A 15,953-nucleotide genomic window follows, 5' to 3' on the forward strand; every position below is an offset into this window, starting at 1 on the left:
TCAAAATCAGCCTCAGCTACACAGTAAGTTCAAGGCCATCATGGGCTAGGCGATACCCTACGTCAAAACAAAAAGCTGAGGTGACCGTTCAGTGGGCAAAGCACCGACCATACAACCCTAGTAAGCTGAGTTGGGATCCCAAGAACCCAGATACAGTAGCACGCATGTCTGTGATACCAGTGCTCCCAGAAGGGAGCCAGCAGCAGGGCAGCCAGCCTGGCATCCACAGCAGGGTCAGAGGTCAAGACTGATACCCAACTTTATCCTCTGGTCTCCACATGAATGCCATGTCACAGACACACACACCAAGGACCAACGCTCAGCTCAGCACAGTGATGAACACCTGTAATTCCAGCACACAGGATTAGACAGGCGTTCAAGATCATTCTCAACTATATAGTAAGTTTGAATGAAACCAGGTTAGGCTGGCCTACACGAGACCCTGTTTTCTTTCTTTCTTTCTTTCTTTCTTTCTTTCTTCCCCTCCTTCCTTCCTTTTTTTTTTTTTTTTTTTTTTTTTTTTTTGAAACAGGGTTTCTCTGGAATTCACTTTGTAGAGCAGGTTGGCCTCGAACTCACTAAGATCCGCCTGTTTCTGCCTCCTGAGTGCTGGATTAAAGGTGAGCCACCACTGCCCAGCTGAGACCGTTTCAACCACCACACCCTGACTCAAAAAAAAAAAAAAAAAAAAAAAAGATATGGGGTCCAATCCGCTGGGAGGCCTCTAGCGCTCTTCCTTGATGGCTGGTGGCAAGACATTCTCCCTCAAGGCTCTGCTATTGCCTTTCTCTCCACTAGATGGGGGCCTTCTCCTTGGCTGCCTCCATCTGACTGGGATAGAAGCCCAGGCGGTCCGGGAGGAGCCTGCTCACCCACTGGGCTGAGTTCTCAACCAGCCAGGGGTGGGGTGGAAGCCAAGGCGGCCTGCCAGGCCTGGCAAGGGCACCATGTGCCCAAAGAGCCTGGCCCACACCCAGCCTTAAGACAAGGGGCCCATTCAAGGTTCCCTGCCCTGCCTCCAAGCAGCTACCCAGATCCTGCCCACAAGAGGGGACACACTGGGAAGCTGGGGGTGGATCCTCACACTCACCAAAGACTTCATTGTTATTCCCCCCTCACACCGCCAACCACCAGCACGTGGGTAGACACCGCCCCCTACCTCTTTCCTTAGGCCAGCCTGCCAGGCCTTTCCAGGGACCAGGATCATTCCTGCATTTTCAGCCACCTTCTCCAGTATGGACCTGGGATCTTCAGGGACGTGTGTGTGTGTGTGTGTGTGTGTGTGTGTGTGTGTGTATGTGTGTGTGTGTCTGTGTATTGGGGGGTCTGAACACAAACAAGCAACACTGTGTGTGTGTCTGTATGTGTCTGTGTATTGGGGGGTCTGAACACAAGCAACATCGCGTGTGTGTCTGTGTATTGGGGGGTCTGAACACAAGCAGCACCACACCAACCTCCATATTCAAGTTTCTTCAGATTTTTTTATTATAATTATTATTTTAATAACAACCTGAATCCCAAAAGTTGAAGATACTGTCCATACACCCTCCCCTAGGCAGAGGAGAGGGGGCGCTTGGAGGGGACAGGGAAGGGTGTGGGGGGGTAGAACCTGCCAGGGAACCTCCAGATCTTCCCAGGCCATCTACTGCTGGGGGAGGGGGTCCCCAGAACACTGATACCTAGGGAAGGAGGTGGGACTGGGTTCTTTCATGGATGAGGGGCTCCCGATAAGCACCCCCCTCCTGGGCCGTCCCCTCTTCCTAAAAGGCCTGGGAACTCTGGGGAGGACCAGGTGGGACGGGACAGGACAATATTGAGCCTTTGACTCCCATCCCTGGGCGTTGGGGTTGGGTATGGGCATTTAAAGCTACATCGGAAAAGGGGGCAGGCAGCTGGCACAAGGCCCAGCAGCCAGTGGCAGCCCCCCAAAGGCACATTGTAAGGGAAAGGAGGCTCAGATGGAAGGCCCGTTAGGTGCAGAGGGCCCGAGCCGTGGAAGTCCCGAGGACGGCAGCTGGGCCAGCTGCTCCGGGCTGGCCAGGGCACGTAGCAATCCATTCTCTTGCTCCAGTGCGGCATTGCGTTCTGCCAGGTCTCGGATCTGTTCCTTTAGTACCTCTACCTCTTCGCGCACGGCAAACATGAGGTGGGACTTCACCAAGTCCTGGACCCCAGGAACAAACAGACCTCAATCAGGCCTCCCAAGCCACCCCCAACTGCGTCTCCTACCCAGGTACCTCAACGGAGTAGTTATGAGATACCCAGTCCCCTTCCCCCAAAGGAGGGGACAGAGGATAGAGGACAGGGATAGCACGGGGGTCAGAGGACGAGGGACAGGACTCAGGCAGGGATGGAGAATGACAACAGGAGTTTGTATTCCTGGGTAAGGGAAGAAGAGAGATGGACAGAGGGGCTGCCCAAGGGGCTCCTGGGACCCAAACATCTTTTCTTACCATGGCTTGTTCAATCTTGTTGTCGATGCCAACCAGGCTTCCGGAACCACTGGAGAAGACACGGGGAGGTACAAGTCAGCTGTGCTACTGCCTTCCAGGTGCTCCTCGCTCTAAAGGTCCAGCCTACACCCCACCCCGCGCCCGAGGTACCTGTGACAGTAGAGGATCAGAGGGAGGAGGCTTTTGTCCATCCCCCGGCGGGATGAAGGTCTCTGCCCAGATCCCCCCAGGCCCTGGTGGGTAGGAGCTCCCAATGCCCCTCGGATGGGGGACGACCCCCGTGGGGAGCATGGGGAAGACACACAGCCCCTTTTTCGGGGTGCCCCTGGCGCCATCCCCACTACTCGAGTCTCATACGATGATACCAAGGACTTCACAGAGACCCCAGGCTGGGACATTCCTGAGGTAAGCATCAGCATCCACTCCCAACCACAGGGCTGTGTCAGAGGGAATGCCTGGGGGGCTCAGAGCCCCCCTGGGCAGAGGAGCGTCTGGTGGATGCCAGGCAGGCAGAGAGGAGTCAGGACCCACCAAGGGCTGGCCTCAGAGATATACACCCTGCCCTCCCCCTCAGGGCAAGGCGCAGCTGCTATTGGTTCCTCAGGGACCCGGGGACCCCCTCCCTTGGCTCCATAGTGGGCGGGAATTCCCAGACACACATGGTCTGTGCCAGTGTCCCCTTCTCACCCTGGCACCACTCCCAGACTGGAGGGGAAGGGGAGGTGAAGTCAGCTGGTAAGCCTTGGGTGGAGGAGGAGTTATGGGGCAAGAAGGCGGGCGTGGGGAGGGGCTTGAAGGTGAGAGCCTAGGAGACCTGTCCCCTACCTATACCTTCCTTTCTATCCCTTCTGGACTAACCATGGCCCGCCTCAGCTTTCCCTCAGGGAGAGCGAATAGACAGGGGTGGTGTGGGGGTGGGGAAAACGTATTTATGAACACATCCCACCTAATCCAAAATACATACATCCTGGGGCCCCCACTTCCTTCAGTGAAGGAGAAAATTAGGAATAGTTTCCATAGCGACAGAAAGCCCCTCCTCCAAGTCCCCACTAGGAAACCTGTAAATCAAAGGCAGTCTGTATAGGATCTGAGACTTGGATGTGGAGGTTTTGGAATGGGTCAGGACTTAAGAAAAGGCAAAAGGAAAGAAAAAAAAAGGCGGACTTGGGACATTGGATAGAAGAGCAGAAACCTAAATCAGTAGTAAGGCTTGGCTGCAGTTCGGTCTGTGGCCACCAGAGGGCAACTCATGACTGGCTCAAACGCCCCAGAGCTCAGGCTCCCAGAGCTCAGGCTCCTGACAGGCACCAGGTCAGAAAATCTAGTATCTAGTTCTCTCTCAAGCCCCTCTGATCACCCAGGACTTTCAAGAGTCCCCTTGCTCTGCTCCAGCCTCCAATATCTCCTCTTTGACCACCAGAGACGGGGAGGCAGGCTCTTGTTTCAGTTATCTAAACCTCCCTTCTGCTTCCCCTGCGACGCAGGGGTCTCCAACCCTGCTCCCTCCCAGAACCAGGGTGCCACTTAGCGCCATTCATAGATGGCTGGCTCTCTTGCAGTTCTTCTCACACTGGCTGTCAGGCTCTAGCCCGCTTTCCTACCGGGGAATCTATACTAAGTCCAAGGTGACCCTTGCATGAGGCCCTGCTATCAGAAAGGGAGCTGGGAATTTTCCATTTCCTGGCCAAGCTCTGAGTGCAGAAGGTGCTGACAGGTAGGACAACCATGGGGGTGACCGGGCTAGAAAGAGCTGAATATTAGTGACTGGGGACACCTAGAGCCCGCAAAGGGACAGAGGACATGTGTAAGGATGGAGGGAGACAGACAGAGGGCTCATGGGTAAAGGCTCTGGCCACCACCCCTGACAACCCGAGCACCATTTCCAGAACCTACATGGTGGAAGCAAGAAGGGCAAGTTGTCCTCTGATCTCCACAAGCCTGCCATGTTGCACTTGGGCACACGCGAGTGTGCAAGCATACAGTCATGAGTGTCACACACACACACACACACACATACACAGACAATGGAGGCGGGAGTGCCAACTCGCCAGTGTCAAATCTGTTCTCAAGCCACGCCGACTCACAGTACCCGGGAGGAGAGCGGGCTATAGAATTAAAAACCCGACACCCTTCCTCCAATAGAGAAGCCAAAGATGGACAGATGTACCAGAAGAGAGGTGTCAGCCCTGCTTGGCGGACACTCAGGCAGAGGTGCCAAGTAAAATCTTCTGCCCTTGCCAGAAATAAAGGAATAATACAACCAGCAACATTTGTTGGCTGACTGATGCCTATCTTGTGTTTGTCTAGCGCCGTTTTTGAGAGCACTTCCCCTATGCCGTTCTAGCGCTAACGACACGCCGGGATGAGGGCTCTGGCAAGGGCTACCCTGGACTTCTCGGGCAAGGCTGGGGGCAGGAAGGGCAAGCGCCACAAGTCGCTACACAACTTTGTGTGCATGAGAATGAGACAGCCCTTTCCCCAAGACACTTCATTGCCACCGCCCCAAAAACCTTCACAATTTCCAACACAGGCCTGGCTGAAACTTCAAAGGGAAATGGCGCCCCCTGGGGGTTTTCCGGTGCACAGTGTAACTGAAGGCGATCTCTCAGGACCCTTGGGAAGAGGGCAGCTCTTGAGGGTCTTTGCCTCTGAAGGTCAAGTTTGGGGACATTCAGATTCTGGGGATATTGGCCAGTTTAGCTCCCCACGTATGTTCTGGGCGCATTCAGAGTCTGGGCCTCAGGCCAAGAGAGTGGTATCCAGCACTCCTGTCTACACCCTCTCCTAGATCCAATTCTGTGGTGCCTCTGGGGGTAGGCAGGGCAGCTCTGGCAGGGAGGGAGAGGGGCTGGCTGCCTGCCCCAGTTATGGAGCTGCCCCTGCTTCTGTCTCAGCAAGAGGACATCCTAAGGACCGCTGCCACCCGCCTGTTCTCTAGGGACACACACATTCCAACAGGAGACTGTGGTTGCAGAGCGAGACCCAGGTTCACTGACTGAGTGACCTTCTGAGAGCTAACAAAACCCTTTCCTCCCATCCCATGGCTTTCATCTGCAAAGTGAGGGATCACGGGGCTGCTTTTAAATTCATGACGTAAGCATGAGGAGGGGTCACCCAGATGGCTCAGCGGGTAAAGATAATAATTATCCACAGATAATAACGACCTGATTCGGACCCTCAGGATCTAGAGGGTGGGAGGGGAAAACAGACTCCCACAAACCGTTCTGACCTTTGACCTCTCTATCCACACAGTGGCACGCATCTACACTAACGTGTACATATACACACACATTCACAGATAAATACGTGAAAAAAATTTAAGTTAGCGGGGACCAGGGAGATGGCTCAGTGGGTAAAATGCTGTGATAAAGGCATAAGAACCCAAGTTTGAGCCACAAAACTCAAGTTTAAAAACAAACAACAACAACAACAACAAAAAACAAGGGTAGTGACCCATGGTCATCATCTCAACTCTGGAGATGACAGAGAATCCTTAAGTCTCACTACTCAGACAGACAGGCTGATTCATTGGGACCCAGGCCAATAACACGCACACACACACACACACACACGCACGCACGCACGCACGCACAGTGCCTGAGGTGTAATCAAAGCTGTCCAATGTGCACCCACACATGTGCACACTCGCGTGCACACAAATGAGACACGAATGCACACATGCAGAAGAGGAGCACCGGAGAGGCCGGGTGGGGCGCCGCGCCACGCATCATCTCATCCTCAGGAGGCTAAGGGAAGAAGAGGACATTAAAAAGCTCAAGCCTGCCTGGGCAACTTAGTGAGACCCTGTCTAAGAGTTAAAAACCAAAACCCGAGGAAAAAAGGGAGGGGTGGGGCTTTGGCATGGAGCTCGGTGGTTGTCTGTGCTCACACCTCCAGGACAACAAAAAAAAACCAAAAGCAAAGCAAGATAAGAAACAAACAAGCAAACAAGAAAAGAAGCACTAGACCCTGAGGAAAACACCAGACAAAACCATGGGGCTTTTCTGCCTGTCTCTGGGATTCATTTCCTACATGGCCTTGAACCATAGACTAGACCTCTGACCACTCATTCCTCCTAACTACTATCTCCCATCCAGTATGGAATCACAGACCTTCCAAGCAGAAACACAGTCTGAATTCACCAGCACCCTATTTTCCCATCCCAGACAAAAGCACTGGGAAAGCACCCCAGCTCCTCAGTTTGCTACCCCAGTACTAAACACCATTACCCATTTTTCCCCCTCCAAAGGGAAATGTCCAGCCACCTGGAACCTTAGTCTCCTTTGAGCTCCAGGAGACAGGTGAGGTGGGGTCTACCCACCCCATTCCTAGGGGGTAGAGGATGGCCCAACCCAAACCCGCTGGCCCAGCAGGGTGAGGCATAAGGGGCTGGGTTGGGCCAAAGCCCCAGAGCCTTGAAGGCTGGGAGACTAATGTGGTGGCAGGAAGCAACCGGTCAGACTAGGACGTGCAGAGGGGGTGGGACAGAGATGGGAGGAGGGGACCAGGCAAAAGAAAGTGTTATGGCCGCTTCAACAGGTAGAACCCTTTGTGACAGAGAAAGTCAGAGGCTAGGCTGAGACGGGGGTAGAGGAGGGAACTTCCAAATGGGGGGGCAGCGGGTGGGAAGTGCTGAGAATAGCTTCCCAGGGGTGCAGGGGACCCTCTGGCCCTGGCTGACCTCACACCTCACATTCCTGAGCCAGCTGGAAGGCAGTTTTGGAGCTACCCTGCCTTGCCCTGCCTAGCCCAGCACCAAGCCCTTGTCCCCCAGCTTACCTATTCCTGGCCACCCCTTTCTCCTCCCCTGTACATCCCAACTCTCTCACCAGGCCTCAGGCCTCTTCTTCCCTGGGCCTGGGTCTAACTCCAGAGTGTGGTAACACCGAGGGGAAGGTGAGAAGCTACGACCTGCATCTACCATAGGTCTTCTGGAGACACCTGCTCATTTACTACCAGTTTTTCATTGCCTTTGCAACAGGAAGTCCCTCCCTTCAAGGGACTCCAACAGGAAGTCCCATCTCTTCTGGAGCTCCAATAAAATTGGAGGCTTGCTAGGTCTTCTCCCCTGCTCCTAGCTATGACTAGGAATATTGGAAGCAAGAGTCGTCCCACCATGCCACCAAACGAAGCATCTACCCCTAACAAAGCCAGCAGAGCTGCTCTTCTCTCTGCTGCCCTTTGCAGCCAGGTACTGCGGAGAGGATGAGGACGCGGTCGGCAAGCTCCTCCTAGACTCTTCATCAATTCCTTCTTTCCTTCCTTCCTCCCCTCCCACCGTCTTCTCTTTTTCTTTCTTCTTTTCTGTTTCTTTGTTTGTTTGTTTGGTTTTGGCTTTTTGGATACGGCTTCTTATGTCCTAGGCTGGTTATACAGTTGAGGATGACCTTGCAGTTGTGATCCTCCTGCCTCCACCTCCACCCCAGTACTGGGATCATAAAATGTGCACTATCAACCTAGTCTATGAAACTGCCGGGATCTGGGGCTTCACACAGGCTAGGCAAGTTCTCCACCAAGCAAGCTACTTCCCAGACCCCAGGATACAATTTGTTGTTGCTGTTCTGTTATGTTTGCAGACGGGGGTGGCACTCTGTAGTTGAAGCAGCTCTGAAATTTACTATGTAGCCCAGGCTGGGTTTTGTTTGTTTGTTTTCTCTGTGTAGCCCAGGCTGTCCTGGAACTCACTCACTCTGTAGATCAGGTTGGTCTCAAACTCAGAGATTCCGCCTCTCAAGTTACTTCAATTAAAGGCATGCACTACTACACCCTGCTCCAGGCTGGTTTTAACCCATGCTGATCCTCTTACCTCAGCTTCCCCAGTGCTGGGACTATAGGATTGAGGTACCACACTCTGTCTCCCACCATTTTTTTGAGACAGGGTCTCCTATATAAGCCCAGTTTGGCCTTGAAATCCCACTCCCCCCTTCTGAACTATAGATCACAGATGTGCACCAAGGGACCAACCACACTGGGCAGGCAAGGCTTCCTTGGAATTAGACATTCTTGGACCCTAATGTGGTCTGCGTAGATTATAAGGATGTCATGTCACAGTCCTGAAGGACACTAAAGCATCCTTTTCCCCTTGGTGATGGGAGCAAAGGGAGATGCAAATGAGGAAAGTACTAATGAGGAAGGGACCAGCTGCCTATTCAATATATATATGGGTTTTTTTATTTTTATTTTTTTTTTTTGAGAGAGGGTATGATATTGTCTATACTGGCTCCAAGGGGTTTGTGCAGCACTGGAGATTGATCCCAAGGCCTTGGGCATGCTCAGCACAAACTCCAACTGCTGAGCCACACCCCCAGCTGTCTCCGCCTGCCCCCTCCACATTTTCTGGTTTTCGTTGTTGTTGTTTTATCTTGTGAGACAGAGTCTCACTATGTAGCTCTGCCTGTCCTGGAACTTGCTCTGTAAACCAAGCTGGCCTGGAACTCATAAAGATCCAACTGCCTCTGCCTCCCAAGTATTGGGATTAAAGGCACATGCGGCCGCCACCGCTGCCACCACCACCTCCTCCCCCCCCCCCCCCCCCCCCGCTTTCTATTCTTGTCTCAGTACATAGACCAATGGATTTGATTCCTAAGGCTGGGAAATGACCTCTAGATCTGCAAGGGCTCTGAAGTCTGACAACAATGACTCCTTCTAACTAAAAACTCTGACTTCACAGTCCTGAGCCCAGGAGGACCACCCAGCTCTCTCCATGAAAAGGAACTGGGTCCTACGTGAACTTCACCCAGTGATTATACCATGCGAGGTCCATTTGCCAAGTCCCTGTCCAAGTTCATCTAGCGAGAGGGGTATAAACCAGGCAGAGTCCTGTAGGTATGACACTGGGCGTCACCCTCATGTCTCCCACGACACGGAAGGAGCCCACCTACCTGTCATCATCACTGTCCAGGTGACCACTGATGGCCAACATGGAACGAGCCAGGCTGAGGCTCTGGGCTGCTGCGGCTCCAAAGGGGTCTGGAGACTTGTGGACCAGGCTGGCATCGAAGTAGAGGGCTGGGGAGTTGGGGCGGGAGTCGATCGGAGGCACCTGGAGGCAGAAGAGTGGGAACCATCACACAGGGTGAGGGCCGGGGCCACAGCTCCGTTATCAGAGTGCTAGCTTAGCATACCACAGTGGGTCTCATCCCCAGCACTGAAATAAAAGGAGTGAAATGGGGTAGGGGGACACTAGGGACACAGTTCAGTGTTGGGGGAGGAGGAGGGCAGGCCACCCTACAATTCGCTCTTATCTAGGTGTCTCCTTCCCTTTCCACTACTCCCACCTCTTCCTAGCCCTAAAGCCCTTCTCTCTTCCAGACTTGCTAGACACAATAGGCAGGTACTGGGGGGGAGGGGAGACAAGGGGTATCTAAAAAGGACACTCCTTCTCACCCTCAGCCAGGACTCCCAATAAAGGACACTGTACTTAGACAGTGAGCAGAGCATCTTTTTTTCCCTTTTTTTTTTTTTTTTTGTTTTTTGTTTTTTTCGAGACAGGGTTTCTCTGTAGCTTTGGAACCTGTCCTGGAACTAGCTCTTGGAGACCAGGCTGGCCTCAAACTCACAGAGATCCGCCTGCCTCTGACTCCCGAGTGCTGGGATTAAAGGCGTGCGCCACCACCGCCCAGCGAGCATCTTTTCTGAAATAAGGTCCCCTGTAGCTCAGGCTGGCCTCAACCTATTCAGCTGAGGATGCCCTTGAACTACTTAGCTTCCTGCCTCCGCCTCCCCGAGGCTGCAGCTGTTTAAGCACGCACCACCAGATGCTAGGACCAAACTCCTCTGAGTATGCTCAGGCAAGCGCTAGACAAACTGAGCCGCATCCTCAGGGCCCCTCCCGCCCCAACCTTCTTTTCTGTGAGATCTCACTCTGTAGCCTAAGCTGACCCAGAATCTGCCAAGTAGGCCAGGCTGGCCTTGAACTTGTCCTCCCGCCTCTAGCTTCGCCCAGTCCTGTGCCTCCTTGAAAGCCACTCCTACATCAGTTCCTAACAGAGACACTTCCTCACTGCTTCCTGGTGCACTCAACAGTTTCATTTTTTAGAGCATCTAGTGGGATTCGAAAGTTAGAGGTATTTATTGTATCTCCCCTGCTGGAAGGTGAATTTGCTCTGTGGTCTGCAGAAATGAATGAACCCTCAGAAACTGCATCTCCCCCTCCCCCCCCAGGTGGCCTCCTCTCTCCAACTTCTAGGACTAGGGATGAGGTCCAAAGAGTTGACTCTGCCTTTCTGGGGGTGGGGTGGGAGCTCTGTGGAAGTGTGCAGGGAGAGCGGGGCCTGGGTATGGGGCTCCTGAACCCAACATGCAGCAGCAGCAGCTGGGAGCAGCCGTCAAAGGACAGAGGTGACAGGAACTGGACAAGAGGCCGATGTGAGGGCCCCCGAGAGTCTCCACAGCGTTAGAGGCGCAGAGTACGGGAGAGGGGGCACCGGCGCCACTCACCCCTGTCCTCCTCAACTCTCCTCAGTTTTGAGAGACCATGGGACCAAATGAGGGACAAACTCTGAGGCGGGGAAAGGGAGGCAGTTACAAGCAGACAGGAAATGATCAGGGCAGATCGGGAGGAAGGAAGGGGGTTGGGGGTACTGTGGTGAGAGGGACAGGGTCTACAAACCTAAAGGAGGCTCAGGCCAGGCTTCAAAGTAGAGCAAAGAGGACCGTGGAGATGGCTGAGGGAGTAGAGGGGCCTGCTGCCAAGTTCGACAACCTGAGTCTGATCTCACACAGCAGGACCTACATGGCGGGAGGGCTGACCTGACCCCCAAGTTGTCCTCTGACCTCCACACGCATGCCAAGGCATGCATGCCCACACACGCTCACACATAAATTAAATAAAAATAAATAAATGTAATGAAAGTAGTGTAAAGAGGCACAGACAAACTTGCCCTAAGAGAGTAGGGGCATGGACCAGGCCAACGGTAGTTTATCCAGGAGACCCCCCCCAAAAAAAACTGAAAAACAACAACAAAAAAAAACCACCCCATTTCAGAAAGATGGGAAGTTTCGACGGTGAAATGGCAAGCTGAAGGCCAGGAGAGGGTGGGAGAGCTGGTCTTAACCAGTTCTAACAAGGCTCAGGCTCAAGATATTTTTACACTGTGGTTTGAGCCCATGGCCAGGAAGGGACAGAACCTTCAACCTCACACCCCAGCCTCCTCCTGGCAGCCAAGGTGTTATTTTCTCCACAGCAGAAACATCCAACTCTTTCTCTCATCCCTAAGTATTCGCCCAACCTCCTCCTACACACACACACACACACACACACACACACACACACACACACACACACAACCAGGGAGTCAGGCATCCTGCCCCCAGCCCAGACTTGCAGGCAGCTTCCTCTTTTGGAGACAGGAAGCAGAAACAGAGGATTTAACCCCTTGTCTCCTGCTTCCCCACCTCCCACCCCATGGTTGCTGAGGTCACCCCATCTGTCACTCCTGAAGAAGGCCAGGTGCAGGGTACTGAGATGACTAAGAGAGATACATGCTTCCCCGACCCCAATTCTCAGAGAAACTGCAACAAGGCAAAAAAACGGGGTTGGGCTGGTGGCTGGTGGGAAGAATAAGACCCAGAGGAATGCCTACCTTTTATGGCTGCCCCAAAACCCTGCCAGCTCCTCCCCTCCAGCGCCTGGCCAGTCACCCAGCTGGAGCCTCCACCCTCATCACCTGGAGCCAGAGGAGGGAAAGGCTCAAGTGGGCAGGCCACATATGCCACAGGCTTTATGGAAACAGTCAAGGCCGAGGGCAACAATTTAAAGGCGAGAGAGAGAGAGAGAGAGAGAGAGAGAGAGAGAGAGAGAGAGAGAGAGAGAGAGAGAGAGAGAGAGAAAAGAAAAGAGAAAGGAAGGGAATATAGAATATAGAAGGCAGGGAAGCTGGGAAAGAAAAGGTTTTCAGTGTACCAAATGCTGAAAGGGAAAAGGGACTTTCTGCCCTAACCAATAGGTGACAGAGGAGGAGGGAAGGACGGGATGGAAGTGGAAGCAAGGAGGCCCAGGATAGAAGTCAGGCAACAACTGGGTACAATAGGTCCCGCCCCCTTCCGGGGTCTCCCTGACCCTGAAAACCCGTTCTCTTACCTTCCCCGTCTCCTCTGGACCAACTAATTCCATCCTCAGCCGAACTGCTCCATCTCTTCTCCGCGACAGTGGAGGGGTTCCGGCTGCTGAACCCCCAGACTCCACTTCTACCCTCAGAGAGGGTTGGGGCTGAGTACTATCTCCAGTCCCAGGCCCTGGGGGGCGTTGCTGGGGTGGAGAGGCCGACAGCGGGGGTGTCTCTACCTTGGCCTTGCCAGGCCCTGCCAGCTGGCCCAGCCCCCCTGTGAAGGAGCGGGCCTGTGGTCCAGGAGAAGTGGGGGGCGGGCGGAGCCAAGAGGTGGGGCCCTGAGACAGGCCTGGCTGTGGAATAGGGGTGCTTATGCCCAAGCTAGCCAGCTCCAACCTAGAATCCAATGATCTGCCTCCAGTGCCTCCTGAGGCCCCTCGAATTCCCTCCAGAAGCCGGCCGAAGCTTGGGGGCTCCAAGTCTCTCTCGTAAACATCCACACACGTCCACCGACCTCGACGATAAGGCTCTCCCAAGCCTTGGGGCAGCTTCACCACCCGGAAACGGGAGGCAGGGGCTCCAGGTGGCGGGGAGCCATTCCGGGGGGTGCCCCTGCCCCCTGGATCAGGGTTGGGCTCCCCATTGGGGAGGCGGGGCGGGGGCCCGGCGGGAGCTGGTGGGGCAGGGGGATCCGAAGCCCCTGGGCTTCCTGGGCCCTCATAGTCCGTGGTGACACTGGTGATCTGAAAACTACTTTTCTTCTTCCCGCCACTCATGGTCCCTGGGGCTCCGCGCTAGGCTCGGGTGGGGGAGGGGCTGGGCTCCTGCAGAGGGGCTCAGGCACCTCTGGAACAAGGGGGCCACATGGCAGGGACATCGGGGCCCCTGGGGACGTCTGGGTCCGACATGGCAGGAGGGCCTTGTGGGAACTGGGGGTGCCTGGTTAGTGACTGGAGTACAGGGGAGGGGAGGTGGCGGGAGGGGGGAGGGGGCAGAGGCAAGTTTTTCCTGCTGCTGTCGCTGCCGAAACCCCAGAGCTGAGCTTGCAAACTGGAAAAAGAGAGAGACAGAGAGTGAGTAAAAGAAAGAGAGAGAGAGAGTGTGGTGTGTGTGTGTGTGTGTGTGTGTGTGTGTGTACGTGAGCAAAAGAAAAGCAGGGGCCAAACCACCTCCGGGGCTTCCTCTCGGGGGAGCCGACTGGGGGAGGAAAATGAAAGTCACTAGAGACCCAGAGACAAGTAGAGATGACAGACTAGAACAGAGCGGACCGAATTCAGAGCACCCAGAAGAGGAAGAAGCAGCTGGGACCCAAAGTTGGATATTTCTTGCTTGAGATCCAAAGTCGTCCCCAACACGGATCTCCAGGGCCAGGGGCAAAGGGGTGAACCGGCTCCTCCCCTGAAAGGGCCACCCTGAGGCCTCGGCTGGGCCTCAAGCCCACCCCACCCCCACCGGCTCCCCCATCGCTGGTTAGGCACTGCCCGCCAAGCCAAGCGCCCCGCCCAGCCCGAGTCCTACCTACCTCTCGGGCCTCGGCCACCGAGCTGAGCTGGAGAGAGGACCTGGGGACTAAAGACGTCCTTTTTTCCCCCCTAGGGCCTCTTGGGCCCCTGGGCAATGCAGGCCACGGCAGACGGCAATCAAGGGCTACCTAGTGCTCCCCGGCGTCTGCATCTCACTCTGCCAGGCATCTCCGTGGAAAGTTTGCAGTTGAGACGAGAAGAAACCGGCGCTTCCACGGCGGAGCCCAGGCTCGGCCTCGGCTAACACTCCACAGGTCTTCCCGGTCGCTGTGGGAGGGGGCGGCTCAGCCCCCCGTCGGCTCCAGGTCCCTTGAGTGGCTCTCTCAAGGCTCCTCCCACGTGGCCCCACTGGATGTACCTCTGGGCTCCTCTGCTTCGCTCCGTCTCGGTCTCGGTCTTGGCCTCTCTCTTTCTGGGCTGTTGACAACCCCCACACCAGGAAGTCCTGCCTTCTCGGGCCTGCTCACTGCTCCTCTCCTCCTCCTTCCCCTCTTCCTCCTCCCTCCTCCCTCCTGAGGCTCCGTGCCAGCTGGCCCGGAGCCAGGCCTGCCACAGCCGCAGCCGCAGCTTACAGTTGCTGCCGCCGCCGCCGCCGCCGCCGCCGCTGCTGCTGCTCGCTGCTGCTGCTGCGCTGCTGCTGCTGCCGCGGCCCCAAACTGGCTGCTTTAACCCTATACCTGCCGGGACCCAGCCAGCTCTTCCTCGGAAGGAGGGGCGTGGAGGGCGGAGAAAAATAGGAGGAGCCTGCGGGAGGCCAGGGATTCCCTTACTTGTAGGCTGTTGCTGCCATTGGTCCGCAGGCTCGCCAAAAAGAGTCGCAGGGAACGTGCCAGACGAGTCCTAGGTACCTGGCGGTCCTTAAATACCTAGTAAATATTACCGAGTGGCTGTGATTGTCACAGAGTCACTGGTTTTCACCGTAACTTCATGAGAAACTTCCCCTCCCTACTCTTTTTCAAAAGCGGGTGGTTATGAAAATTTTTAAACATGCCCCAAAGTAGAGGAAATAGGATAATGAACGCCCACGCGCGCCATCATGGACTTGTGACAATTAACAGCTCTACCCAATCGTGTTTCATCCCTCCAATACCTTTTTCTCGGATTCTGCTGGAGTCTTTGACTTTTTGTAGCGTGTGTGTGTGTGTGTGTGTGTGTGTGTGTGTGTGTGTGTGTGCATTTGGAGGTCAGCTTGCAAGAATGGGTTCTTCCCCCATATAAGTCCCAGGATGGAATAGTGCCAGCCATCTGGTTTAGCGGCAAGTGCCTTTACCCACTGAGCCCTCGTGTCTATACTGTTCCTGTATTTGTCTCATTGTTGTTTTGTTGAGGGGTTCACGACAGGGTTTTTCTAGACCCGACTGTCCTGGAATTCGCTTTGTAGACCAGGCTGGCCTTGAACTCAGAAATTGGCCTGCCTCCGCTAGGATTAAAGATGTACACCACCACAGCCGGGCTCTGTCCCTGTATTTGAAATTCAATCTCTGATACAGTCTTATTCCCTTTCTTAGACCAGGAAATGGAGAAGCAGAATATCTAAAAAGGCTGTTGCGCCGGGCGGTGGTGGCGCACACCTTTAATCCCAGCACTTGGGAGGCAGAGGCAGGCGGATCTCTGTGAGTTCGAGACCAGCCTGGTCTACAAGAGCTAGTTCCTTGACAGGCTCCAAAACCACAGAGAAACCCTGTCTTGAAAAAGAAAAAAAAAAAAAAAAAGGCTGTTGGTAGTGGATGGAGGCCTCTGTGGCATATGTGCGCATGCGTGTGCAATTGCACACCTGTGTGTTTTGTGCGTTTGTTAGCTAGAGGACCACATTGGGTGTCCTCTATCACTCTCCACCTTATTCCTCTGAGACAAGGTCTCTCCTGAGGGAAGAGCTTAGCTGGCAGCCAGCAAGCCACAGTAATTCTGCCGTCTCTGTCTTCCACAGC

General features: G+C 54.5%; 1 protein-coding gene across 1 annotated transcript; it reads right to left on the reverse strand.

Moving 5' to 3' along the window:
* Positions 1–1,461: 1,461 nt before the first annotated feature.
* Positions 1,462–14,503, reverse strand: Tsc22d4 (TSC22 domain family member 4). The gene is made up of 5 exons (XM_057765042.1): positions 14,025–14,503; positions 12,535–13,552; positions 9,335–9,495; positions 2,454–2,502; positions 1,462–2,164 (listed from the first exon to the last, which is right to left on the reverse strand). Exons 2-5 carry the CDS (start codon positions 13,276–13,278, stop codon positions 1,955–1,957), a joined length of 1,164 nt encoding a protein of 387 aa, XP_057621025.1. The 5' UTR covers positions 13,279–13,552; positions 14,025–14,503; the 3' UTR covers positions 1,462–1,954.
* Positions 14,504–15,953: the final 1,450 nt, after the last annotated feature.

This window comes from Chionomys nivalis, chromosome 3 (genome assembly GCF_950005125.1).
Source record: "Chionomys nivalis chromosome 3, mChiNiv1.1, whole genome shotgun sequence".
Taxonomy (NCBI): domain Eukaryota; kingdom Metazoa; phylum Chordata; class Mammalia; order Rodentia; family Cricetidae; genus Chionomys; species Chionomys nivalis.